At 30.7% G+C, this 26,366-nt stretch overlaps 1 protein-coding gene and 1 long non-coding RNA gene across 2 annotated transcripts; one reads left to right on the top strand and one right to left on the bottom strand.

Annotated features, from left to right (window-relative positions):
- Positions 1-383: 383 nt before the first annotated feature.
- On the top strand, positions 384-3,216 carry LOC137821964 (bidirectional sugar transporter SWEET1). Its single transcript, XM_068626789.1, has 6 exons — positions 384-800; positions 910-946; positions 1,523-1,618; positions 2,050-2,329; positions 2,580-2,699; positions 2,789-3,216. The coding sequence occupies exons 1-6, from the start codon at positions 767-769 to the stop codon at positions 2,963-2,965; spliced, it is 744 nt and encodes a 247-aa protein (XP_068482890.1). The 5' UTR covers positions 384-766; the 3' UTR covers positions 2,966-3,216.
- A 19,269-nt stretch (positions 3,217-22,485) lies between these two features.
- LOC150025215 (uncharacterized) lies at positions 22,486-23,325 on the bottom strand. The gene is made up of 4 exons (XR_016515878.1): positions 23,180-23,325; positions 22,957-23,007; positions 22,836-22,871; positions 22,486-22,750 (listed from the first exon to the last, which is right to left on the bottom strand). It is a non-coding gene; the product is annotated as an uncharacterized LOC150025215 (long non-coding RNA).
- Positions 23,326-26,366: the final 3,041 nt, after the last annotated feature.

Raw genomic sequence — 26,366 nt, 5'->3', positions numbered from 1 at the left:
TAGAATCAAGTTCTTACTTGCTATTCTTCTACCCCCCAGTTTGTTCCCAAAAGACAAACATAAATTTCTAAAGTCCCAACAATTGAACTCACGTTCTATTCTATCACAGGGCTAGTTTAATGTTTTGGTTATTTATAAAAAACAAAAACATTTTGAGAAACCCAGCAAGGTCCTTTTGTGCTTGGTTCTTGTCTAGTTACAAAATGATCCACGGGATAAACCTACCCAGTGGTTAATTATATTTACTTTTATTTCCAAGTTACGTTAAAATCTGACTGCAACAGTTCCTTAATGGCAGAAGAAGCACTGTTGCACTGCACACATGTCTCGTGTTGATGTCATGTGGAACTACTATATATATATTTTCCTTTTCCTCATCCCGTGAGTTATGTAAGAGTATGACAATGATATGTATAGCATAAGCATCTGCATTATTTCGGGTTGGCGTAAATCAGACACATGACAAAGACCCTATAATACATGGTTATGTTATGATCATGGTTCTGAAGGAAAACAGTTCTCAACATCGAATCCCAAGGATAAGACTAAAATACAGTATTATACTGTATTTTACCTTGCACTCGTTACCCTTTCCTATATATACCCACTAACTTGTACTCTCCTCTCATTGTATCTCCTTACCATCTCTAAAGAAACAGGTTTTATTTCAGCTCCTTGGGTCTCCAAACTCCCAAGGTTTTTTCTCCACTCTCTTCTGCAGATTAGGCAGAAAGAAGAAAGAAAGGATAACAAAAGTTCAAAGGTCATGGATATTGCACATTTTTTGTTTGGAATATTTGGTAGGTTTAAGACCCTTGTTTCTCTCATTTTCTCTTGTTACCCTGATGAAAGTCTTGGCTTCTGAACTTTTAGTTTCTCTGTTTCTCATTGTTCTTCTTTCTGGTACAGGGAATGTTTCCGCTCTGTTCCTCTTCTTGGCTCCTGTGTATGCATTACATTGCTGTCTCCTCCCCTCTTCGTTATCTCTCTTTTTAAGTTGTTGTGCCTTTACTTTTTTTCCCCCATGGATCCTGTTAAATTATGTTAGAGGTGTCACCTGTACTATATTATTGGTAACATGTATATATAAAACAACTCTTATGACTCACATCTTTAGATACCTTTTGGGTTGAGTTATGAAGCTAAATGATATTAAAACTTATTATTGTACTCGTTTAATTTGTTGGACTACCTATTATAGTTTATATTGGACTGCTGTTTAGTATTATATGTTTCATGTTCAAAATATATAATTTTTGTTGTGAGAGAATCTGTTGGGAGTTTTAAAGATCTATCTTTGACCATTGATGTAAAAAAAATAGTATATGTAATGTAACCCTTGTCTTAGGAACTTAGTTTTGTGGAGCTAAAGCAAACTCAAATTCTAAATCATGAAGATGGTTTACCAATTTGAGCAATTCAATCATCTGTGCATATAAAAGTAGCATTTTTTTTATATTGTTTATTGATATGAAAAATAGTGCAAGTTTGAGTGAAATTTGTGAGGAATTGGGGTTGGCAGGATCACATTCAAGAGGATTATAAAGAACAGATCAACAGAGAAGTTCTCGGGAATTCCATATGTCATGACACTGCTCAATTGTCTGCTTTCAGCTTGGTGAGCTTCTCGCATGTTCTTTCTTTTTACTGCATGCCTTTATGGTCTCCTCCCCCAAATCTTCTATCAAATCACGTGTACTTACTTTAAATTTTGTGGTGCTCATTTTCGCTACTTTCTCCAATTGTCTTTATTTATTCCTCACTTTTTCCCTGATGTAAATTGTAAAATGTCAATTCTTATACCTGGATAATAGTGTTTTCGTACACTGCTTTTTAATTCAGAAAAGTTGTTTGTCTATTGGTTAATCATTAAAGTGTTTTGAATGACGGATAAATTTTGTTTTTTGGAGAGGTCAATAATTTGTCGGATTAGAATTCAAACAGTGGTTGAATTTTCGCTTTCAATTGCTGAATAAATCTTTGCGAAGAAAACTATATCCTTATCTGGCTAGCTACTAAATGCTATATCGTAATTTTTAAAATCCACAGGTATGGTCTACCTTTTGTGTCTCCCCACAATATATTAGTGTCAACAGTGAATGGCACTGGATCTTTGATTGAGATCGTGTACGTGTTGATCTTCATCGTATTGGCTCCCAAGAAGGAGAAGGTTAAAATTCTTGGTCTCTTCACCTTCGTGCTCTCTGTGTTCTCTGCTGTTGTTTTTGTGTCCCTTTTTGCGCTTCATGGCAATTCCAGAAAGCTCTTCTGCGGCTTTGCTGCTGCAATATTTTCCATAATCATGTATGGCTCTCCACTCTCAATTATGGTAAGCTAATTTTCCATCAAATTGAATGCTGCTGGTAGTTCTTGATTCAAAATCAACTAAGTAAATTTTAACAACTTGATAATTTTTTGTATATTCAAAGGAGTTATTTGTTTGCGAAACTTTTCATGCCGAGTAATATTTTCTTTATTATCGGTAAACACTACCAAGGAAGAAAAGTGCTATTTGTAATAGTGATAGTGCAGGATTCGCTGTGGGTGTGTGTTAATTGTGGATTTAAAACTATGTGCAGAGATTAGTGATCAAAACCAAGAGCGTGGAGTTCATGCCCTTCTTCTTGTCTCTGTTTGTGTTTCTCTGCGGCACTTCCTGGTTTATCTTTGGTCTGCTAGGCCGTGACCCATTTGTTGCTGTAAGTCACTTTTGCAATTTTGACTTTTTTACTTTATAATGTATTGGCAGTGAAGAAGAATAGACTAAGGTTGATGTATGGTTTTTCAGGTACCTAATGGTGTTGGTTCCGCTTTGGGGACAATGCAACTAATATTGTATTTCATATACCGAGACAATAAAGGTGCTGCAAGGAAACAAACCCCAGCAGAGGAGGAATTCATGGAGATGGGGGTTGCAAAGCCCCAACAAGGGAAGCAATCCAATGCAAATGGAACTCAAGGATGATATGTCAAGGAACATATCTGGCTTACAAACTTTGTCAGCTACGTAGTTTTCAATGCAACTGAGAGCAAACAACTCTATGATTTGGTGTTTTCTTATTTTAGTTCAATAAATGGTTGTAATTTACTTCAAGCTAAGGCAACAGGCATGTATGTGTGAGTTTACCACCTTCCCTTGGTCTCAAGGATTTTATGTTAATGGCTTTTTTCCTAGAGTATAACCTACCAAATAAAGGTTCAAATTTTCATTTTCAAGTAGAAAATTTTATGACAATGTCAAGAAGCTAATACTATGAAACTTTTTACTCTTTATGCGGAGTTCTTGAGTGAAGGGCTGATCAGTTTATGTGATCTTAACACTTGGACAAAGTTTACTTTAGGTTCTTCCCTGTTCTAGTAATGCCACTGATACTCTTGCAAATTATGGTTGACGAACAATATTGATTTCATGAGGAGTGGATGTTCACGGCTCTTAGGATACAATAAGAATTTTTTTGATAATACCGACAATAAAACGGTTGGGTTTAGCAAATCAGTCTGCCTAAGGCGAATTAATTTTTTTTAACTTATCAATTCGTATTATTCTGCTTAACCTGTCAATTTAACTCCTTATTTATTTTTATACTTTTAAATAAAAATCTAATGTTTTTGAAAATAAAATTGGAATAATCAATGTTTTATATAAAAATTTATTTATTAATTTATTTATACATCATTGTTGATATGTAGTTTATTTTGTTAGATATTAAATTTATTTTTTATTAAAATATTAAAGTTTGATTCAGTTTTATTTTTCTTATTTTTTTTTTCAAAAAATAATAACAAATATTATAATCAATAAATAAATTTAAAACAAAATAATTAAAAAAAAGTGGTGGATCAGCCACCAACTCACCCTCTGACACGACGAATTATTATTTTTGTCTGTATAATTTTGACTGATGAACCTGTTTTTAATGGATCAATTGATAAGAAAAAAAAACACAATAAACTACCTCGTTTAGTCATCTTTAACAAATAATTATTGCTATTAAAGTTAGTTTTTTTTTTTCCTGTTGACATGTTCTATACATTATCTTAAAGTTGACAAGTATGGACTAATATATGTTCACGGGTGTGGCTATCACTAACCAAACATTATTTTAGCACAAAGTCATCAATCATCATTCATAATAGGTTTAGCATAAATATGTGCTTACAGGGTTGACCAAAAATCCTGTTGAAAAGTGTTAGTGAAGTAGTTAAGATTTGTCACTCTAATATAGTAAGAGTTTTTCTATGGATCTTTCGATAGAGTGAGACGTATAAAATGCTTGACTGCATACAATTGATTTAGTATATTTGCTTTTAGGGACAAAGGAATATTAGATATGATTACAGAAAGTGTAGAATTGGACCACCTATATAATGTCAATCTCTCTTTAAGATATGAAGTATTATTAATAGCAAATGGAGGTAAGAATATATAGGTTTACTCTTATAGAAATATTAATTGAAATAGATGAATATATATTAATATATAGGTTCACTCACATATGGTTAATTTAATTAATTACATATAGTTTATGGGAGTACAAGATGCCTATTTCCAAAAAGTAAGATAGGCCTGGCACGTAAAAAGGCCTAATCCTAACCAAACATATTTGCAATATCACTAGCCAAGTGAAATGAACTTTGCATATTCATTTATTTAGAACTTTCTTATGCTTTGGGGCAAGGCTAATACATAAAGACCCTTAAATATATATTTGTGAAATTAAAGTTTAATTATTATCTAACCAATAATAGGGATTGAAAATATTATATAAATCATCCAAATATTAAATGATCTATATTTTAACTTAGTTGGGAAGTTTGACACAAAACCACTTTGTTTGAGGATTCATTAGAATGAAATTAAAACTCTAGGCGTTTATTTACACAAACAATAAAGTTTAGGTGTTTTTTCTTTTTATATATTCATTTTTTTTATCAGTAAAAAACAATAAATAAATATAGATCACTTAAAAGGTGGCTCAATCCTAAAAAAAAATAAGAAGAAAAATAAGATAGAACTTCACACTTTAGTCTATCACAAATTTCCAACAAAAACTACGAACTATTCCTTACCTCAAAAACAACCAAAGAAGTTCACTTTTTTTTTCTTTTCAAATATTAAGGATGAAATCACCACAAGAATAAATGGATTAAACGACAAAAAAACAGACACAAATAAAAACAAAGTTGATACTGAAGTGTGATTAGTGTTAGTCTTGCGTTGATTAAAAAGTTCACGTTCCATGTGTAGAAGCTATTGAATATTGTGACAGTCGAAGGAGGGGACACTAGTAACATTGTCCTAACAAACACAAACTGAACAACCAATATTTAATAATTTAATTGTAGAGTCAATCAGACAAACACTAAAGAAATAAAATATAAAAAAAATAATTAAACCTTAACATCGAAAAACATGTGCTTTCGGTAAATAAAAAAATTTAATTAAAAGGGTTAAGTCTAGCCGATAATATAAAAAAAATCAAAAAAAAAAGTTGGATTTAGAGTGGATCATGCCGATCTAACCAGTAGAAAAAAAATTGGTAGTGTGAGTCAAGCCAATACTAAGATTGATGAAAAAAATAAATTGTTTGGTTTAAAAGATTTTTCAATCTGTTTTTTAATTTGAAACTTGTCTATATCAATTATAATTTTAAAAAATGTAAATTGTACTTCCAAATCCAATATCAATTTTAATTGTAATTCCAAATTAATTATAACATCTACCAATCAATTGTGTAGGTTATAATTTTTGTTCTAAAGAAAATATTTTAAAGAGGTGGTAATTAAACAATACTAAAAGTAAAATGTATCATATACATGCTATGAACAATTAAAAAAGATTGTCTAAAATAAATAAGTCAAAATTAGGAATAAAAAAAGGTGTGATAACTCAAAGTATGACTAAAGAGTATTTGAAAACTAAAGATAAAACAACTACGAGATTAAGAAAAAAATATATGTTTCATTCGACGTAGTGATGAGAGTGAAGAGTTAATTGAAAGTACATGTGAAAAATAAAAAACGATTAGAATAAATACAACACTTAGTACATGAAAAAAGTATGAAATAATTAAACTTACAATGTGAGTTAACTTCAAATAAGGGGTTGATCTTCAAAGTTTTCAGCACAATGGGAGTGGACCTTACTCGTACTTGTTAAAGTGTCGTCAAGTTGTCATTCCATCATCATAACTAATTCTTGTTTCATCAACTTGGCAATGTCCTCCAACTATTTAGTCCTTGGAAGTGTTAAATTAGTTATTTCAGTTAGTGCATCAACATTTTCATTTGCTTGTCAGACTTACTAATGAAGTCGTTTATTCTCACCCAACTGACACACCTTGTTTCTTTTCATCCACGAGGTTTCGACACCTTGCTTTTTTCAATCCACAAGGTTTCGATACCTTGCTTTTTTTTCAATTCATGAGGTTTCATCATCTCATTTTTTTCATCCATGAGATTGGTACACCTCGATTTTTTAATCCATGAATAATTGGTAGTTAAAACTTTGATAGCTAATTAAATACCAATTTAGAAACTATTTAACAATAATAAAAACTAATTTAGAAACTAATTTATTTTTAGTCTCTAAAATGGTCTCTAATTTAATCACTATAACAACTAATTATTTTTGTATCTAAAATTGGTTTCTATTTCATAATTTTATTGTAGTGTACATCTATTTTTTTTTTTTCAGTTTATGAGGTTTCAAGATCTCGTTTTCTTCGTCCATGAGGTTGATACACCTCACTTTTTTTCTCATCCATGAAGTTTTAACATCTCTCTTTTTCTAATCCATGAAGTTGATACACCTCACTTTTTCAACCCTTAAGGTTTTGACATGTTTTTTCACCCACAATTTAGAGCTTGCTTTTCGCTTTCATAAGGTTTTTATACCTTGCTTCTTTTTTTTTAGAATCCGATGTTTCTATCTTTACTTATTTTTTACTATGATATGATGAAAATATCCAATTTTAAAATGATGTAGTAAAGTCTAAGTAAAAAGACAATTGTGAACACCTAATTTCATCTGGATAATTAAAAAAAGTAAAACATATTTTTACTTAATTAATGAAATAATGATAAAATAATGAATTATTAATTTTTTAAAAAAGTGATAAAATTAAAAATGTTTTTTTAAAATTAAAATAATAATAAAAAATTAAAAATTAAAAATTAAAATTAAAAATAATTATAAATAAAATTAAAGAAAGAGATAAAGATATAAATATAAACCTTCAAATTTTTTTAAATGTTAAAAAACAAAAAAAATATTAAAAAATTTCAAATGTTTGAAAAGTATATATTGTTTTTTTTTATCTATATTTCATTTTCGTGTTTTAAACAGAGGACAAAAACAAAAAATATGTTTTGGGCCCAGCCCGTTAGGTTTTATAAAAAAAATAAAAGAAAAGAAAAGAGAGAACGTGGCAGAAAAGTGGGGCCACAAAATCAAAAACTAAATTTGCAAATGAAATAAAAAATAAGAAAAAAGCACAGTGAAATGAAAACAAAATCAGAAAAGTGAGAGGGACACCTGGCAGCTACAGGAGGAAATGAAAACGGTATGTAAGAGAAAAAAAAAATATTTTGATAACTTTCATAGTTATATTCAATTCAATTGAGTGATGATGTGATGTATTTAAAAGTAATAAACAGTAAATTTATAATTAAATGATGTAAAAAAATTAAAATAATAATATTAAAAGTTATAATATAATTGTATAAATTATTAATTTATTATTAAAAAAAGAAAAAGATATGAAAGGCTACACACTTTTTCTCTGGTCCTCTCCCAAGGGAACTCACACTTTTATTTTTTCACGGACTGATATATTGAAACCGTCTAAGTAAAAACACACTTTTAACAAACAAACAAATTAATATTTTAACTATTTTAATTTTAATTTTTAATATAAAATATTACAATAACTATTTTCACTTTCTCATTCACGCCATTGGCACTACACTGCATACATTCACTAACTCACATATAACACCCACCTCAACTCTCATCATAAGAGTATCACCAATGAGGGGGACTGTCTATACTGGGTTATAGGCATGAGTTATTTCTAATACATAGATGTAGTTTGGTTATATCTCTTAGCAGCTTCACTTTATCTTAGCAAATGGCTAGGAAGGCTATCTTAATTGTGCAGGTAACGAAGGAATAGAAGGCTTGGCTTGATGCAGAGATGAAGAGGTTTGTGGAGAGCAGCAACACAACTCTATGCAGACCCGGCAAAGGGGCAATGGCAGTATGGCTAACTGATACGAGAGGAACATCCTCGCTGTCATTACTGTCAGAATGCCAAGTAATTATGCAGCGTTGCTTCTGGATATTGATGCAATGTGGACATAAAATTCATTCATCAATGAGGATGTATGGCCCAATGATTGCAGCGTGAAATATAGGTTGACTGGATCAGATTCTGATATACAATATCTTTATTATATGTGCTTTTTATCAAATCCGTGAAGTAATGTCTTAGCTAAAGACTAGGAAGGTTGGTTTCTGTTTTTCAGGGAGGGAAGTGTGTCAGTGTAGACACAATGCTGTTGGAACATCATATTTTTGTGGAATGAGGGAGCGCAAATGCAGACGGAAGTCTATGCAAATCCAGTTAAAGTTGGATGGTGAACACAGCTGGTCAAAGTTCTTTTATGCAGAGGAGGGGAATGACATATATTCATATGCACATTCAAACATCCATTGCTTAGCTTATGCACTGTGAGGAATTCTAGTAAGTATTTTTTGACGAGTAATTGCAGTGATCTTTTCCAGCTGCTTGAATCACTGCCAGTAGAGCAAAGTTGGATTGGTAGAAGATTGTCAAGCTGAAATTTGTGGTTGCAAAGCTATAAGTTTTGGCCTAGTTTTTTTAGGTGTAGCCTTGACCATGTGTTTTGCTAAAACAAGTGACAAAAAAGTCTAGGTCATTGTGTTTGATGATTTTTTTAGATTATATCTTTAAAAATGAGTTTTGTATAAGGGATGAAACTGAAGTGTCAATTTTATTTCATTTAGTCATTGCCATCAAAAAAACCAGCTGATATATGTGACAAGTGGGTGAGAATAAATACAGTAAACCATTATCAACTTAAGACCCCTTCCAACGTTTTTATTTACCTCGTCTTAGTCATACAAGAAATTAGTTATGGATGTTCCAACCCATTAAGTTTATATACATATTTAATCACAACATAACAGCAAAAAAACATGAATTTTATGTCCATCCAATTCAGCTTCAAACAGTTTCCATGACTGTTACAGTCTAAAATCTGAAAACAAAATAATCTTAGTCTGTAGGATATGGTTACGTTTCTTGATGTGCTCTTCTTGGTCTTTCCTCTACTGCTTAAAATCTCTAGTTTTCCTTCTTGTTCACAAGACAGTATCATTCGCTTATCAGTTTCCAACAAGGTCTTTCGCTCCTTTGAATTTGACATTGGTGGAGAGCGAAACATGATTCTATTAATACATTTTATGGATAGCTTACTGTGTGCTTTACTGAAGAGAAACATGCTTCTGTCTAATATCGTGTGGTAAAAAAACATCACATGATGGTATGAATATGAAAAAGGATAAAACCTCATCTAATTCTTTGTTTTCTAGCAATTAATTTTCCTTAAAAAAAATATTCTGTTTTATACAATGGAGTCAATGGACCATGTCCACTTGCTTGAACAGGGGTAATCAATCTTCTGGGAGTTGGGGAATATAAATCAGTTTAGGCAGGGGAGTCTTAAGCATTTTTGAAGCACACTGCTTATTTGGGCACACCTCATCATGTCGGGGCACTAGCTTGGATCTTGTCGGTGCCTATAGTGAACTTGGGGAGAGATTGTCACGTCTGGAAGGTTCTTCATAAAGTGAATTAAAGGTGAGGAGTAATAGTGAAGAGTGGATTCCAACAGTTTCAATGCAAATTCTGCTGCAAAAATGTAAATCTAGGTCTGGTGTGGTGATGTTGGCATAGCATTAATGCTTCTAAGGAGGTTGGGGTCTTTGGTGGATTGGTTACGGTGATTTGAGAACTTCTTTTCTCTTCCATCAAGTCTTGATGCTGCCAGAGTCGTGCATTATGGCTGCATATTGGTTTGTAGTTTTTGCTGCACGTTGTTGGTAAGTGCACTTTTTATACACATAGTTTTTAGGAAGTGTGTTATGGATTTGTTCTGCAGGTTTTTTGTGAGCTTTTCCTGTGTATCTAGGTCTTTTAAGAACCCAAACCCTTAGTTGGTAAGGGTTGAAACACCCTAAGTGACCCCTATATATTTTTATTATTTTTTGCCCGATAAAAAAAACCATTAAAAACAATTTCTACTGTGGATTAACCCTTAGATTTATCTGTCACCAGCTGAGCAATACACCAACCCAATGATTGAGTCTACAGTTCTTTCTTTGTAACTAAATATAAGCATAAAATACAGCAGAAAAAAAATCATAATATTTAGGAAGAACATATTGAAATAGGTCAGATATGCAAATGACCCCAACTAGTCTAACAATTTTATCTTCAATGTTGAATAATTATATACCGGAAGGTGAATTACCTATCTTGTGTCAACAATTCTTCTTTCACAAGTAGTTCTAATCTACATATATGAAAGAAGAACAAGTTTTAGACACAGCTCAAATGCATGATTAAACTCTATTATATGCTTGTTGTAGAAAATATTTCCAAAAACATTTTTAAAAATCACACCACACCAACTGTCGTAACTATAGAAGTTCTATATTATGGGAATACCATCTGAAATGGCCCATAACTGAAGCAACTTGGGAGGTTAAGGAAACTATATAAGGATAATTTTCCCATTTCAATTTCAACCTTGAGGACAAATTTTTTAACCTAACTAAAATTGATTGCTAGAACTGTACAAGGATTAATTCCCCAATTCCTTTTGTGTTGGTTAGAATTGTTGCTAATCAAGTTTGAACAGTACCAACACTGAAATGGCCAGTGACATGATAAAATGCTTTAATGTTCATGAGTATTGGTTTCTAGGAAGTTGCCTCACCTCACTTGTTATAATCATAGGGAATAACCTCCAGTGATTCCTGAAGAGTCTATGTATATGGACTATACGCAGAACCTATACATTACACTCTACAAAAATAAAAGGCTTTCCTTCCTCTCATATTTTTTGTTCCCTATCTTTCAAAATGCCCCCTTCCAAATTCAACAAACATCATCAATATGATAATTTCTTTAAATCCCTAAATGTCTAGCAATGAACACCCAATTTTTTTAGTTGAGACACTTACAGCAATAAAGCCCCACTACCAAAAAAACCTCCAGTCAAAGGAAGGAAGCTCCTCAGGGAAGGAAGCAAACCTTGTTTCCTCTTGTGCAGCAATATCAGCTTGTTCTTCAAGCTAGTCTTTGTTCTTTTCTGTGCAATATCGTAAACAAAATTACACCTGCAAATGAAGCAAAACATAAACTACTCATCTGAGTATATGTTAATTCCAGAAGTAATATATCTCTTTGTGTACAGACACAAACAAACTAAAAACATACAGTAAACTCAGATTGAACTTGGTTTCATTTAATGAAATGCTGTAGGGCCTTTACTAGTCAATACTCATCAGTCATCTGAAGTACTGATTAGACTTCTACTCCATCCAGAGTAGAGGATGTTTGTTATTTTATCTTACAAATGCTATGAGCACAGTGTGATATGGCATTTTTATGTGAGCCAAGTACTATCTGAATTCTGAAATTAATTTTTTTGCAAATATAATTTTATTAATAATGGTTTGACTGACTTCATTTCTGAGAGATTTCCCTTCATTCTTTTGAATGAATGTTTCTTACCTTTTAGTTCTGAAAAAAAAATTAGTCATATCCTCTCTCTTTTTGTTCCAAATGGACCTGATAGCTAAATTAAATTAGCCTTATATTGTGGAGTGCAAAGATGCTTGGGTGGAGAAGGTAAAGACAGTTATTGTTTCCTATCCTATCCTATCCTTTCCTTTTTTTTCTTTTGAATTTTCAAATGCACTTTTAAATATCACTGAAAATTAAGTTTGAAGTTCAATGGAATTTATAGGCTTAATTAAATGTTTTTGAATCCTTACAAATATATTATTTTTTATGTTACTTAAGAGGATTACATATGCATTATAACCGGCTATTGCGAAGGGGGTATCATGTAAGTATGCTATGCAATGTTTTCTGCAGAAATCAATGATCTTAGTTATTCATTGTAGACAGAGAATGCCATGTAATTATTAGAAGCAAAATGTTTGATTACCTCTCTTCATGTGACCTATCTTAACACATCCCTTTAGGCGAAGCGTACTAGACTTGAAATGTGGGTAAAATACAAACTTCTATCTTCCACAAAAGCCACACTGAACTTTATAGCGAGTTCTATCCACAGAAGGAAAATATTTGGTTTGTAAGCAAATGAAAAAGAATTCATTAATAAGTTACAAGATGTACAATATGCAGCAAAATTACAAACGACAAATAATTATCAGTACAATAGCATAAACATCTCACCCCACACACAAAATACAAGTTAGGAATCAGTACTAGCAGCTTGAATACTGCTAAATCACTATCAATCCCTATTGTTATCAGAAGCTACAGAAAGAAATTGTTATTTTAAAATTTTAACTAGTAATGTTGTCATTTTGATAGGATTATTGCTGATAGATGTTAATTAGTTGCAATAACATAAATGACCATAGGATAAAAGTTTCATTGTTCCAACATATATTCCTTACCAAAGAAAGTAAAATTTTGGAGGCTTCTTTGAATGCTCATCACTATGGGTTTCCGAGTGCCATGTTGTCTAAAGAAAATATGCTTATCATGTGTTCTTTTTCCTTCAACTATTGGGATTAACGGGTAACAAACAAAATAATAGTTTTTACTTTTAAGCAATAGTTGCTTCTAGAAGCAACTCGACTAATTTTTAACCATTTCTTATAACCACGTCAGCATCCTCTCTAACAAGCAATTTTAAGCAATAATGTATTTATTAAAGGAGGTTACAACAAGTTTTCGACAATTTTAATTACCATAACTATAAAACCCTGTTATTTGGAGGATAGAGCAATTCAGACCGCACTAAAGATATAAATGGGATATTTAGTCACTGTGTTGATTTAGTTGCTAATTTTGATGACAATTTCAACCAAAATTATGTCAGTCTAATTAGTCTTTTTTTTCCTTGTCAACGCTCCCTTGTGTAGAGAAATCCGCATAAGTGCAGTTAAGAATCTCGAAACTAAACGTTGAAAAGATAAACCCTTATTTGTTTTTTTATTAACAAGAAGAATGCATTATAAATGTAGTAATCGGATTAATCCAACCTCATACAATTGTACACATAAACAACATACAATATACCCTTGACCCCTCAGTTCTTGGATTCCAAAAACCATCAGCAAAAAGCTCACAAGCAATACAAAGTCTGTAGTCAGTAGTACTTCCATCCTCACAATTAAACCATTATTAGCAGTTTTGCCGGATGGTTCCCAAAAGCCACCCCACCAACACTGAGCACAGTAATCCCGTGTCCATATGGCTTTTACTTGGAGTTTGAAAAGCACACCCTTCATTGCTTCCCTGGAATTGACTTGACGAAGCATGAGTAATACATGAGTTGCTCATATGGTTTTGCCAATGCCATGCCACAGAGAAAATGTTCCACTGCACTTCTCAGCACCAAACAATTACCTGTCATCTTATTCTGCATCACAATTACAAACTAGTAACACCACCTAGCATTTAAACTAGTAATACTCAGGTAGTTAGTGCTACTGCAGATCCACTATGCAGTATATACAGAACCACACATATTGTCTCAAAACATTTAATCTGTATAAGTACACGTGATATTTTATTATTCTATTTTAATTATGTTTTAATTGTTGATTTAATATTTTTAGGTAACTGATCATAAAATCATTTAAGAGTCAGTTACTGCAAAAGTATGTGAGGTTAGTAGAGTGCATCAATGGAAGAATGTTTCAATTTTTCAGCAATGGCACCACTTGTCTTTGACAAAGACAATTATCAAATGTGGGTTGTTCGTATGGAGACCTACCTAGAAGCATTGGATTTATTCCAGAAAACCCTACTATGGCACAAATAAAATCACAGAAGGAAAAGAAGATGAAAAGATCAAACACAAATGTCTATTTGCAGTTGTATCTCCTATGGTATTCACAAGGATAATGTCCTTGAAGTCAGCAAAAGAAATATGAGATTACCTCAAGCAAGGCCGAATATGAAGGTGGCTGGAGAAACAAAGGTAGCAGAACCAGAAAAAAATGGAGAAGTTGCTGCACACAATAACAACAAAAGGAGTTAGGTCATCCACCGTTTAAGTAGTGCTGGAGAAGACCTGATGCTAAGTGCAACAAGTGCAATCAACTGGGACATGAAGCAGTCATTTGTAGAAACCAAAGTGAACAACAAGATGTAAACCAAAGTGAGCAACAAGACGTAGATGCTCAATTTGCAAACGAGTTCTCCAACAATATTCAAGTGCATCGTGGCTAATTGATAGTGGATGCACAAATCACATGACTTATGACAAAAAACTTTTCAAGGAGTTGAAGCCTTCAAAAATTTCAAAGGTCAAGATAGGCCATGTGGTTCACATTTCAGTAAAAAGAATAGGAACCATTGTTGCTAGGTGTTGTTTGAAGATAACTACTCTTTGATCAAGGATGCTACAGGACAAAATTTGTTCAAGGTACAAATGAGAGGCAAAAGTTTCTCATTAGATCTATTATTCAAGAGGAGCTGACTAGTCAAGTACTTCTCAAGATGCAAAAATCTGAAATAGAAGATGATCCACCAAATAAAGGCAAAAGCAATCGATTACTTTCTGACCTATATCATAGATGTAACGTTGCAGTATGTGAATCTGTTGATCACAAAGAACCTGCTAATCACAAAGAAGTTATCAATGACCCAAAGTCGAAAAAGGCAATGGAGGAAGAGGTGTATATGAGTTACTGCAATTACTATAAATGTATTTGTTAGCAATGATAATAAAATATATCTTTCTCTTCTCTGATTTATTCTAAAAAAACCAACAAACCACTATGACTATGGTTATAAGAATTCGGGTCCTATGGTTGTCAAGTCTATGGTTCAGGTGCAGGTATCACAGAGCCACGTACTGCATTGCTTAATTGTTTGTAATATGCATATCTTTAGGTAGGCATGTGTTCGGTCTTTGTGGTGAATAATCATGTGCATCTTAATTGGAAAGGCAGTAGTGCTATTTGATCTTTGCAGTTTGGATGGGAAGGTTTTTGGTATGGTGGTTTGCAGGTGAAAAGAAGGGTGCAGCAGTACCTTTAAGCAAGTCTTTGAGAAAAAGACTGCAAACAGAAGAAGTAAGGGATAACCATAAGACATTACAAGTTCTATTTGCTTATCAGGAGTGGAGTTTGGAATGGAAGAGTAAGCTTTTCTGAAATAAACTTTAAATGTAATTTGTGGGTTTTAAAATTAGAAGTTACTAGAAAATAAAATAGTAGAATGAGAGTTTGGATATGTGAAATGTTAAAATTGTGAGTGAAATTTTAATTATGTTGTTAGTGGGGTTTTAAGGTTATAATGAAGATTTTTTTAGAACATCTCCCTAAAGCCTATAAATAGGATGTTCTCTCCGTTGTAATATGCACCACATAAAGAAATACAATAAAGAAAAATACAAGAAGAATGTTTCTTTAAAGAAAATCAAGTGTGAGTGGTTGTCTGTTTTTCAGCTTTTAGATGGTAGATGGTCACTGTTTGCTAGGCAAAGTGCTGAAAAATAACAAAAGCGCAGAGGAGGAATAATCTGGTTTTTGCTACCAAGAGTGCTCTTTTGTAAAAATAGTGTAGTAAAATTTTGTCAAATTCTTGGTGTAATTTAAAACTTGTTCTGCTGGTTTATATCATTATGCAGATGATACAAATTAAGTAACCTTAGATTTCATGTTCTTCTTGTTTAGTTGCACTTAGCGTAGAATGTTTTTTTACTTTTAAGATAGGAGGGAAGGTTTTTTTTTTTTTATTGTATAAGGATTAAGCCTTTTAAGTATTCCGTTTTATTTAAAGATAATGAAATATTGACAATTTAACTTTTTTATACAATCATATTACAACTTTCAATATTATTATTTTAATATCTTTTATATTATTTAATTACAAAAATTTACTTTTTATTATATATATTTATATCTAAAACACTAGCATCAAAAGTTATATATAATTCTCATAATTGTTAAAATATCATTTCTCATTGATAAAAAAAAGACTATAACTCTCACATGACATTATATAGGCTCCACTTTGTAATCGGTGGTTGCCGATGTTGGTTATTTTTTGGGTAGTGTTTTCTCACTTTAAGGTTGTTCTGCTCCCTTTAATTTTATTTATTCATTGCTGATAAAAAAAAAAAGAAAAAACTCCACTTCTACTATTAGACTACACCTAACCTGTAGCCAAATTTTTTCCTCCATTAAACATGTTTCTATCTTTAATTCAGGATGATCTCCTTACTATTTTAAAGATGTTATAGGATTTAGACTCCAGTCCAAATAAAAAAAAGTTACTTTTGATTTTTTACCTATTATCCAGAATTGGACTAATAAGAAAATATCCTCGGCGTTTATCATTTCATTCCTAGAAATAACTTTCCTTTGTCTCCATATTTTCCATATCCACATATAGCAATAGGTTATTTTTCCTTCCCTCTTCATCATCAAAAGTATAAACGGTCTAAGTCAGAATTAGTTAGGTTAAAGTGTAAACTGTCAAAGCTGTAAAGTATATTCCTTTAAACTATATATCATTTAGCTGGTTGGAAAATGTTCATATTTTAGTAATGTAGGTTACAGTATGGTTAGAAAAGTGTGATTTAGTGGTCTGGACTGGAGTGCAAGATGTTAGTGTTGCAATCATCTTTACAAAATTGTGCAATTTAATCGCGTATGCAAAATTTGGCTTGAACATTATTCATATGGATGAGATAAGTGAAAGTTGTACCACTGAAGAGGTTTTCTGAGAAGTTTAAATATATTTATGGTCTTAATATAATTGTATTTTGTATACATATTTTTTGTAGTTTGGGAACGAGAGACCAACCTCTCATTTCACATGATGATCAAACTTTTGCTGCCATAATAATACAAGTAAATATGAAATAAGACTTTTAGCAATTGGTTCTTCATAAAATTATTAGTTGAGCCGAGTTTTGAAGGAACTTTTCTGATGATGTTGATTTTGGGACACAAAAGTATGTAGTTTTCTTGGATCTTGTAGGTTTGGTTGAAGATGCTCTTTGTTAAATTTTCTCTTTGTAAAAAGATTGGAACACCCCTCAAGTGTTTTATATTATTTTATTTATTATTTGACAATAAAAAAAGAGTTTAAACTTTCTAAGTGAGAATTAGTTAGGTAGGATGTGGTGTTGTTACACTAGTTCATTTATCACACATGTCTTATACATCCCCAATTACTAAAAAATAATTAAAAATATTGATAGACTATTTTTTTTCACATACGACAATTTATATATTGTTTACAAAATTATTCTCCATGGTTATTTTATTGTAAAACCCTTTTCATACAAAGATTTCACTACAAGAAAATCATGAAACAAAAATCAATTTTAAAGATAAAAAATAATTGGTAGTTAAAACCTTGGTAGCTAATTAGATATCAATTTAGAAACCATTTTTTTTTAGTTTCTAAAATGGTCTCTAATTTAGTTACTATTGTAACTAATTATTTTGATATCTAAAAATTGATTTCTATTTAATGATTTTCTTGTAGTGTTTGAGGTGAAGTTAAAATCCTATACAAAACAATATCGCAAAAATACATGTGAACATAATGAGATTCACAAATTTGGAAGGAGTTGCTACGGTAACATCCATTAGCCACAATTTAATAGTGGAAGATTAAAGACAAATGTTGGTTAAATAAATGTTATTTTATTACACTTTAATTTATTATTTGGTGAAATCAACAGAATATATATTATTAAGTTACTAAAAAAACTCTAAAATGAAAATACTCTGTTCAATATTGTACTAATTAATTTTTTATTAATCTAGTAATTGAAAATGTTGATATTTATTCTATGATCATGCATCACACATTTTACACCAATCACATCACTAGTACAAAAAGTCTTAAAAACGACTATTAATAACGATATTTGATAGAAACCTATCGTAAAAAGAAGCGCATGACATTTTCGTGAATAAACACTGATAAATAATGATGATTAGTCTTTTAATCGTCGTTAATGAAGATTTGAGGGCAAAATAAGTTGTTAATGAGGAGTTATGGACAAAGTAATGACGGTTAAGTAGGAAATCGCCGTTGAAAGTGTGAAAATTAATCCTAAAGCTCAGCCTGCGCTCTCATTCATTCTTCTTCTCATTCACATCTTTCTCCCTCTCCACTACACTCAACACAGCTCTCCGACCTACCCCCTTCGTGCCCCAAGCTCTCTTCCCGTCCCTTTTTCCCACACTACCATAGTGAACATCGCTCCTCTGCGCGTGCATCTCTTCTCTTCTCTCCTATGTGCTTGCATCTCTTCTCTTATCTCCTTTGTACATCTCTCCTTTGTGCGCACAAGCAACTACCTCCGCCGCCTATACGCTGCACCTCTCGGACCTTCTTTTCACCTCTCCATGGCGCTGGACTTGTAAGTTTAAAGTAATTTAAATTTTTTAATTAAATATTTACATGTATGTGTTGATTACTTAGTAGTTTAGGGTTTGTGGGAACTTCATTTAGTGGATATTTGATGGAAGAGTCTAGACATTGAAGAGAATAGTGATAGATTTGGAGTTGCAAAAAATTAGTGTGAAAACCTTCAAATGACCATAACTTTTGATAGATAAGTCGGATGGAGATGCGTAAAAAATGAAAGTTGCTCGAAACGAGGTAATGAATCACGTGGCCAATCTCCAAAGGGGATTTGGATCCACCAAAAAGCCACCGTTTACTATTATTATTTTTTATTTTTAAGTATTATTTAACTATTTTTCAAGTATTTTAAGGTTTTGGTTCTCGTACTTTCACTTCTCAAAAAATTATGAAATTTTACATGATGTTTCCTAGTTTAAATTAGAGATTTATCAAATCATTATGATTATATTATATTCAGAAATTTATTACTCATAATGTTATGTTATGTATTCTAACATGAAATCTTATTATTTCAGTGTTTATTCTGGATATAACATGTTGAGTGGGAGGGGAAATGAAAATGCAAAGAACCTTAAGGTAACCATGTATAACACTTTTTAGGATAAATGAATGATTAGAATGAAATAAAACTTTTTCATAAATTTATAGAATTTTTGTACAATGTTATATGTACTAATGTATTGTAGGTTGACTTTCATATGGCATTATTGTTATGGAAATTTGATATTTTATGCAAAATTAAAGTATATAGATATATATAATAAAACATTTAAAAAAAATACATTTATAACGACGGTTCTAGATGAAATCGTCTTTAAAAATCTTTTTTAGGGCTATAACGATAGTTCCAGTCTAGAACCGTCATTATAAATACATTTTTTTTTTTATTTTGGAAGAATAACGACAATTTTTTTTCACGTGTCATTAATGTAGTTTTATAACAACGATTCTAGAACAGTCGTTATAAACAACTGATTTATAACGACACCCACAATAACAACAGTTCCAAAACTGTCTTTATATGTCATTTTTAACCGTCGTCAAAACATTTTTTTTACTAGTAAAAGATATGAAATCATTGAAGAGAATAATTGATTTGACCTTTCAGATAATTGATTAAAGACATTTTTTAGTACATAATATTATGCCAGAAAAATAATCTCACACAGAATCAATTATAGGGTTTTAAAAACAAGGGATAATCGACTATCCTAGAGTGGTAATCAATTATGCTTCATAATTTTTTATTTCTGTTGTGCTTCATCTAACATAATCACATAATCATATGCTTTCTTGTAGTCCAATTTGACTACCACACAAATATTATTTTTCTACTTTATCTCTTCTACAACTTTATTAGCAACCAACATATTATCAAACAATCATCTACCCTCAATAAATATCAATTACGTATGATCAACTTCGGTAAAACCTTGTTTAGTCTACTTAATAGCTTTTTTAACATTATCTTATACACACTCCTTACTAAAGATATTGGTTTGTATTATTTTAAACCTTTGATTGTCTATCTTAGATATTAGTGTTATAAATTATGCATTACTTCCTTTTTTTTTCCATTTTCCTTTCTAGGATGAAAACTATAAACAACTTGTAGAACATCCCTTTGATAATATCTAATAATTTTTTTATAAAGCTAAAATTGAAATCATTAGAACTTTTACAACCATCACGACGTATTGCCTCCTTGATTTCCATCTTGGTGAACTCTTTTATTAACATCTTATTATCTTTTATTGATATTGAGGGAAAATCTTTGTTCTACGGCCTTATTGGTACTTATTGTCCCTTCCAATTTACTTTCAACAAACCCTTTTGTTTCCTTTTTGACATTTTTGGATATTGGCACTACTCACATTCAATCCTTGCACCTTCTATATCATTCTTAGTTCTTCTCCAATTAATCCTTGACTGGAAGAATTTGGAGTTTCAGTCGCCTAAGATTATCCATCTAACCCAAGATTTTCTTTTTCTTTCCATTGATTCATTACTAATGCTTAAATTTCTAAGTTCAACAAACAGTTTTTTTCTCTCCTTTACACCCCTGTCATCCAACAATCTCTTTATTTCAAACCTTTAAATTTTATTTCATTGTTTTTTAATTTTTCCTTTAGAGTGATCAAACCACCCACCTATTTTGTATGTAGTGAGTCCATTGTCTCATAATATATAAGCATCAAATCACTTGTTGATGGCCAAATATCTTAAATTCTAAAAGATTTTAATTTTCAATCTTTTTTTTTATAAGAGTTACAACACTCCTCAAATACTATAGTTCTTTTATTTTATTAATTTTTTATTGATAAAAAAATTAATGGAAGATTATTTGCACAATGGGAGATATTATGTCTAACAAATTATTTGACATCCATCCATTCTATTGAAACTAATAATATTCTTATGTAACCTACTTTTTACTTTTTATATTCATTCACTTTATTCTAAGTATACTTTCTAATATTACAGGTATGTCAATTATTTCAGTATTTTCATTCAACTCATTAAAGTCTTCTATTTTTCCCTGTACTATTTTACACAATATACATTTTCTCTCTTCAAAATTCCTTAGCATGTATAATACTTTAAACTCTACCCTCATCTAGTTTGATTTAATTCTTACCTCATTTTTAATTTGATTTAGTTCTTACCTCATTTTTAATTTGATTTATTTGTTACCACATTCACTTCTCTCAAGGATATATCTTCTCCTTCCACTTACCTACAATACCTAAAAATCCCTTCCTGCTAGTAGCTTATCTCCCATTTATTAATTCAAAATTTATCACAAGGAGTGAACTAGATTAAGAAAAAAGTTATAGACTATCTACAATATTTTATTCTTTCACCTGCAATTTTCTTGTGTATTTACCAGTAAATTTTCGATATTATTTTTTTCAAACAATAAAAAATAATAAAAATAAAAATACTAAGAATACTCCAATCTATTATAAAAAAAAGTTTTGAATTTTTTTTTTACTCAAAATAAAAACCTCACATGAGACAAAAAGTTCATAAAGAATAATATTTCCATTAAATATCAAGTTTTACAAATATAATGAAACTTTATCTTTAATCCAAATACAAAGTGCTGTTGTTTAAGGATCTTAAAGCTTTTATAAATGCACTTTGCAATTTTTCTTCTCTTAACATTCCAAAAGCATAAAGATACCACAAAGAACTTGTCTTAGATAGTCACTGAAAGAAGTAAAAAAAAAAAGGTACAAAAGGAGATCATAGATGTTTTTGGAAGCTTACATTTAATATGTTTCTAATAGGCCGTTCAATGTGACTTATATTAAACAAGTCAGATCTTGATTAGACTTGGCTCAAGACTCTTGATAGTTGTTCTGACTATTTCATCTCTGATTGGTATGAACAGATTTCACACTATTTGAGACAAAAGCTAATATGAAATATCACTTCAAGAAAAAGACAGATCTAGAAGTTTGAAATATAAAATGTAATTGAACAAAAATATCCTTCATGTGAAATTTACCAAATTTGCTTTCCAACAAACATTTCCTTTCCTATATGTGACACAGACATCAAAAGTTTAGAATTGTGCTTCCCTTACTTAACACCTCAGCTGTTCTTAATCCACTTAACTTTATGTCCTCATTTACCCCAAAGTACCTATTTGTTTAAACCGTATGAGAAAATCCAATGAGTCTTGAGTCTCCCAATATCCCAATCTAATTGTATTTACCAGACATGAAACTCAAAGTAAATGAAGAGGATTTGTAAGTATTTCGATTATTAACACCGATTCAGAAACAGACAATTGATACATTTAAAACGAAATTGAAACTAGATCCACGAAGTCCCAACATGAAACAAAGAGTAGCATTTATTTAATGGCAATTTACAGCTATTTAACATGCTAATGCATGTCCATAACACTAATTATTGTAAATGGTATAAACTGCTACTCGTTTTTTCTCCTTCTTATCTGCACCAGATCGACCTTCTCACACTGCCTTGCGCTTCCTGGGGTTCACTTTTTTAACTTCAGCAGTAGGCTTCTTCTCTTCCTACAAAAGTCCATGAGAAAAACATGCTAAAGTTTCTTACTAAAGGGGAAAAAGCCAAAATTCTTAATTAGATTAGAACCCTTACAGCAACAACATTGAGAGTCTTTTCCTCTTTATCAACCTAAAGATATAAACAAAATTCTCAAAATGAGTCATGAAAATATAGATAGAATTACACAGACAGATAGAGTAAAGTGGAAACTTACACTGATAACAGGAAAAACAAATTTTGCTTCATCATCAGTTTCAGTAGCATCCTGTGTTAATGAATTAACATGAAGTGAGTACAGAGAAGAGTGTATATCTAGCCAGAACCAGATATAAACATGAATTAGCCAAATGCATGCAAATACATCAAATTTATGAAGGAAAAACAAAAACAGAAACTTTTAAAAATGAAAAATTCAGAGAATAAACATATGCATCTACCCTTTTGAGATGTCTCTCTTCGATATCGGGAGTTTCGGGCACAGTAGGAAGAGGTTGCCTTTGGAGCGGAGGGGGTTGGTTGCATGCCATAGTAGAGGACTTGCAAGTGGTCTGTGTTGGGGTAAAATACGTGTTTCCTATTTATAATAAATGTGTAAGAGAATCATAAATAGGGTGATAAGAAGTTTTGAGTAGTGTGAAATAAATAAATAAATAAATAAAAAATATAAAAAAATTAAGAATAATTGTCAACATCTAGTCCATTCTTTTAAAAAAATAATATTAAGTGATTATGCTGCTTACAATCCGGATTAATCTGTATGAGACAAGTAACTTAATATTATTTTTTATAAATTTTTAAAAGATAAATAAATATCAGGTGAAAGAAAGATTATTGGAATTATTGCCAGACGTAGTTTTGAATTATTTGAAGATTTCTTCTAAATTTAGGTGAATATATGCACTAAGAAAGATATAAAAATACTGTGAGTGATGTTATAAGAACAAAAGTAAAAAAGTAAATATATAAATTCTTTTAGTAAGTAATAAATAAATACAGCAAGGTAATCCATGTGCAAGAAAGTGCAGACTGGTTATTTGTGATGTGTAAGGGAAAGGAAGGCTCACTCAATCTTAAACATTTTCCATTAGATGGGTTAGAGTATTTTTTTTTAAAATATTTTTTTAATTTGTGAGTCTTCAACATTTTTTAAATATCTTTTAATTTATTTATTTTTCCATTAAAAATAATATAAATTCAAATTTGATACTGTTAAAGATAGAAAAAGACTCTTAACACGTGTACATTGTCATTAATTCTTTTGGGTAAATGAAAAAAATTAACTTTTTTTTCTCTTTCCTCTTTATTTCTTTCTTTGTTTCTTTTGAATCCCTTCTCTCAATTATAACCGATACAATCCTCGGTATTGACATCATCTTGTTTTGTTCATCATTGTTCTCAAAATTTGTATCTTATCATCATCGGTTACATTTTGAATACTTTGTTTTTATTTTATTACCATCACTTCTCCATCCTTAATGTATACTTTTCCGGTGTATAATTTTAGTTCAGACCATATATAAACCATTATTTGGTGCTTTTAAATTTTCTTCTATTTCTATATTTTTTGGTTATTTCCAATAAGTTGGATATAAACTTCATTTTGTTACTTTCAAATACATTTTTTATCACAACAATTTGAAGTGTATATATAATGCTTATATAAAATATAAGGTGATGAATTATGCAAACCAGAGTTAGAACTTATAACCCAAAACATGTTTAATACGTTAAAGTTATCAGTTAACACCTTTAAAACAATTCAATAAACTAATTGTAGGTTTAGAACTTTAATCTAATTTTGAAAATATAAATAAGAAAGAGATTATTAGTTAACTTATTTTTTATATTTTTTTATTCAGTTATATTCAAAGATAAATGCATATCGAAAATTGTCAACCACTATAAAAACAAATTGTGTGCACTAAATAACAAGATATAAGATGTTATTATGTTATACAAATTTACATTTAATTAAAACAAAATCATTTACATTTTCAAGTTTTTTATAAAAAAACATATTATCAACAATAAATAAATATGCAGCATTTTAAGAATGCTCCAATTCTATTATATCCTATACATGTTATGATTCTTGCATAACCCCAAAAATATCTTCTAAACTACAAATTCTTCAACTGAAAAAACTACATTTATTATTACCTAGATATAGAAACAGATAGCTTGTACTAAACTTAGTAGTCAAAAAAAAAAAATATATTGAACTTAGTAGTCAAAAAAACAAAAAGCTTGAGGTATGAATGACCTTGCTTATATAAAAGGTTTATTGGAACCAAATGTTGCATAGAACCTCCATATCCATGGTTAATCTCCAGCCTCGTACCTACACAAAAAAGAAAAACATTTTCCTGCATGTTGTTGATAACAAGTGATCCTGTAATTCTATGTGGGTCAATATTTAATACAAATTTTTTATCTGTCTCTAGAATTATCTAATACTTATCAAACATTTATTAGGGCATAAGGATACACTTTTTTTAGTCAAAAAATATCACTACAAAAGGAAGTCATATTTACACATTTTCTGGGGATAGGTTTTATATATTAAAAATAAATTGTCTTTGACTTAATGTGTACCTTAAAGTAAAGATCACTGAATAGATTAAAAAAAGGAAACAGAAAGAGCATCAACACAGGTTCTGTAGAAGACAAATATAGAAAAATTAAACTTGAATAGGCCATAAAAAACAACAAATCATCAAATTGCATGTATATAAGCCTAATAACTAAACTTTGAAAAGACACCAATCCATCCATTTCATGCTGCAGTGTAGAGAAATTGCATGTCCTCCAAAATGTTCACTTAGCCAATAAAGACATTTTATTTGCTTGGTTGTGTTAACAATAAAGAGCATGCCACTCCAAAATCCACACTGATAGCTACACAACTCTATGGCGAAAGAATATGTCAGATACTTTTTCTTCTCTTTTCAAATTTTTTTTCATCTTTCTCTCTTCCCGGTATTAGTATTTAATTTTTGACGGAATTTACCTCTAACAATTGCTTGTATTGCAAAGTTTTTTAGGTGCAGCTTTCAGCTTTGTGTTGTAGGAGTAAATTATACCTTCATATTTTTATGAGTTAAGTTTAAAACTCCAAAAAATATAGTTTTTTTTGTGTTTGATTATTTTTCTGATATTGTTCCTTTAATTTATTTATTGTTGATAAAAAAATTAATTTTTAACCTCTCTGTATCTTATGTGGTGGCTGAGTACGTTTGAATACAAAGCTTTAAAAGATGATTTTAGAAAACTTGAGAGTTATTTTTTTATAAAAAATCTATATTTAATGTTTAAAAACTCACTCAATCAATTAATTTTGACTTGTATCTAAATGGGGTAACACTAAGAATGACATAAGTTTGTTATATTTGTCAATAATTAATTTATTAATATTTTTATTGGTAATTATTTTATTAAAATTTTATTGCCTCTGTGGGGGAAGTTGTTTCGTTTAAACAGTGGTATCCGACCCACAGAAAACATCTTGGGAAGCCTTTTGTCTTGAGAAAGAGGAGAATGTTACATAACAACAAATAAACGATGAGAAATGTTGAAATTATTATGATAGTTTTAAGTGACTTCGGTGTATCCGCACACATCAAA

The sequence above is a fragment of the Phaseolus vulgaris genome, chromosome 9, assembly GCF_051622355.1.
Source record: "Phaseolus vulgaris cultivar YP4 chromosome 9, ASM5162235v1, whole genome shotgun sequence".
NCBI classification, from domain to species: domain Eukaryota; kingdom Viridiplantae; phylum Streptophyta; class Magnoliopsida; order Fabales; family Fabaceae; genus Phaseolus; species Phaseolus vulgaris.
The sequence above is the reverse complement of the archived record's forward strand: the minus strand, read 5'-3'. Positions and strand labels throughout refer to the sequence as shown.

Bases quoted from the DNA above. Each gene is read 5' to 3' on its own strand.
- LOC137821964 (XM_068626789.1), top strand. From the start codon at position 767: ATGGATATTGCACATTTTTTGTTTGGAATATTTG. The intron at 1,619-2,049 runs GTGAGCTTCTCG...TAAAATCCACAG, and splicing joins AATTGTCTGCTTTCAGCTTG to GTATGGTCTACCTTTTGTGT. The intron at 2,700-2,788 runs GTAAGTCACTTT...ATGGTTTTTCAG, and splicing joins GCCGTGACCCATTTGTTGCT to GTACCTAATGGTGTTGGTTC.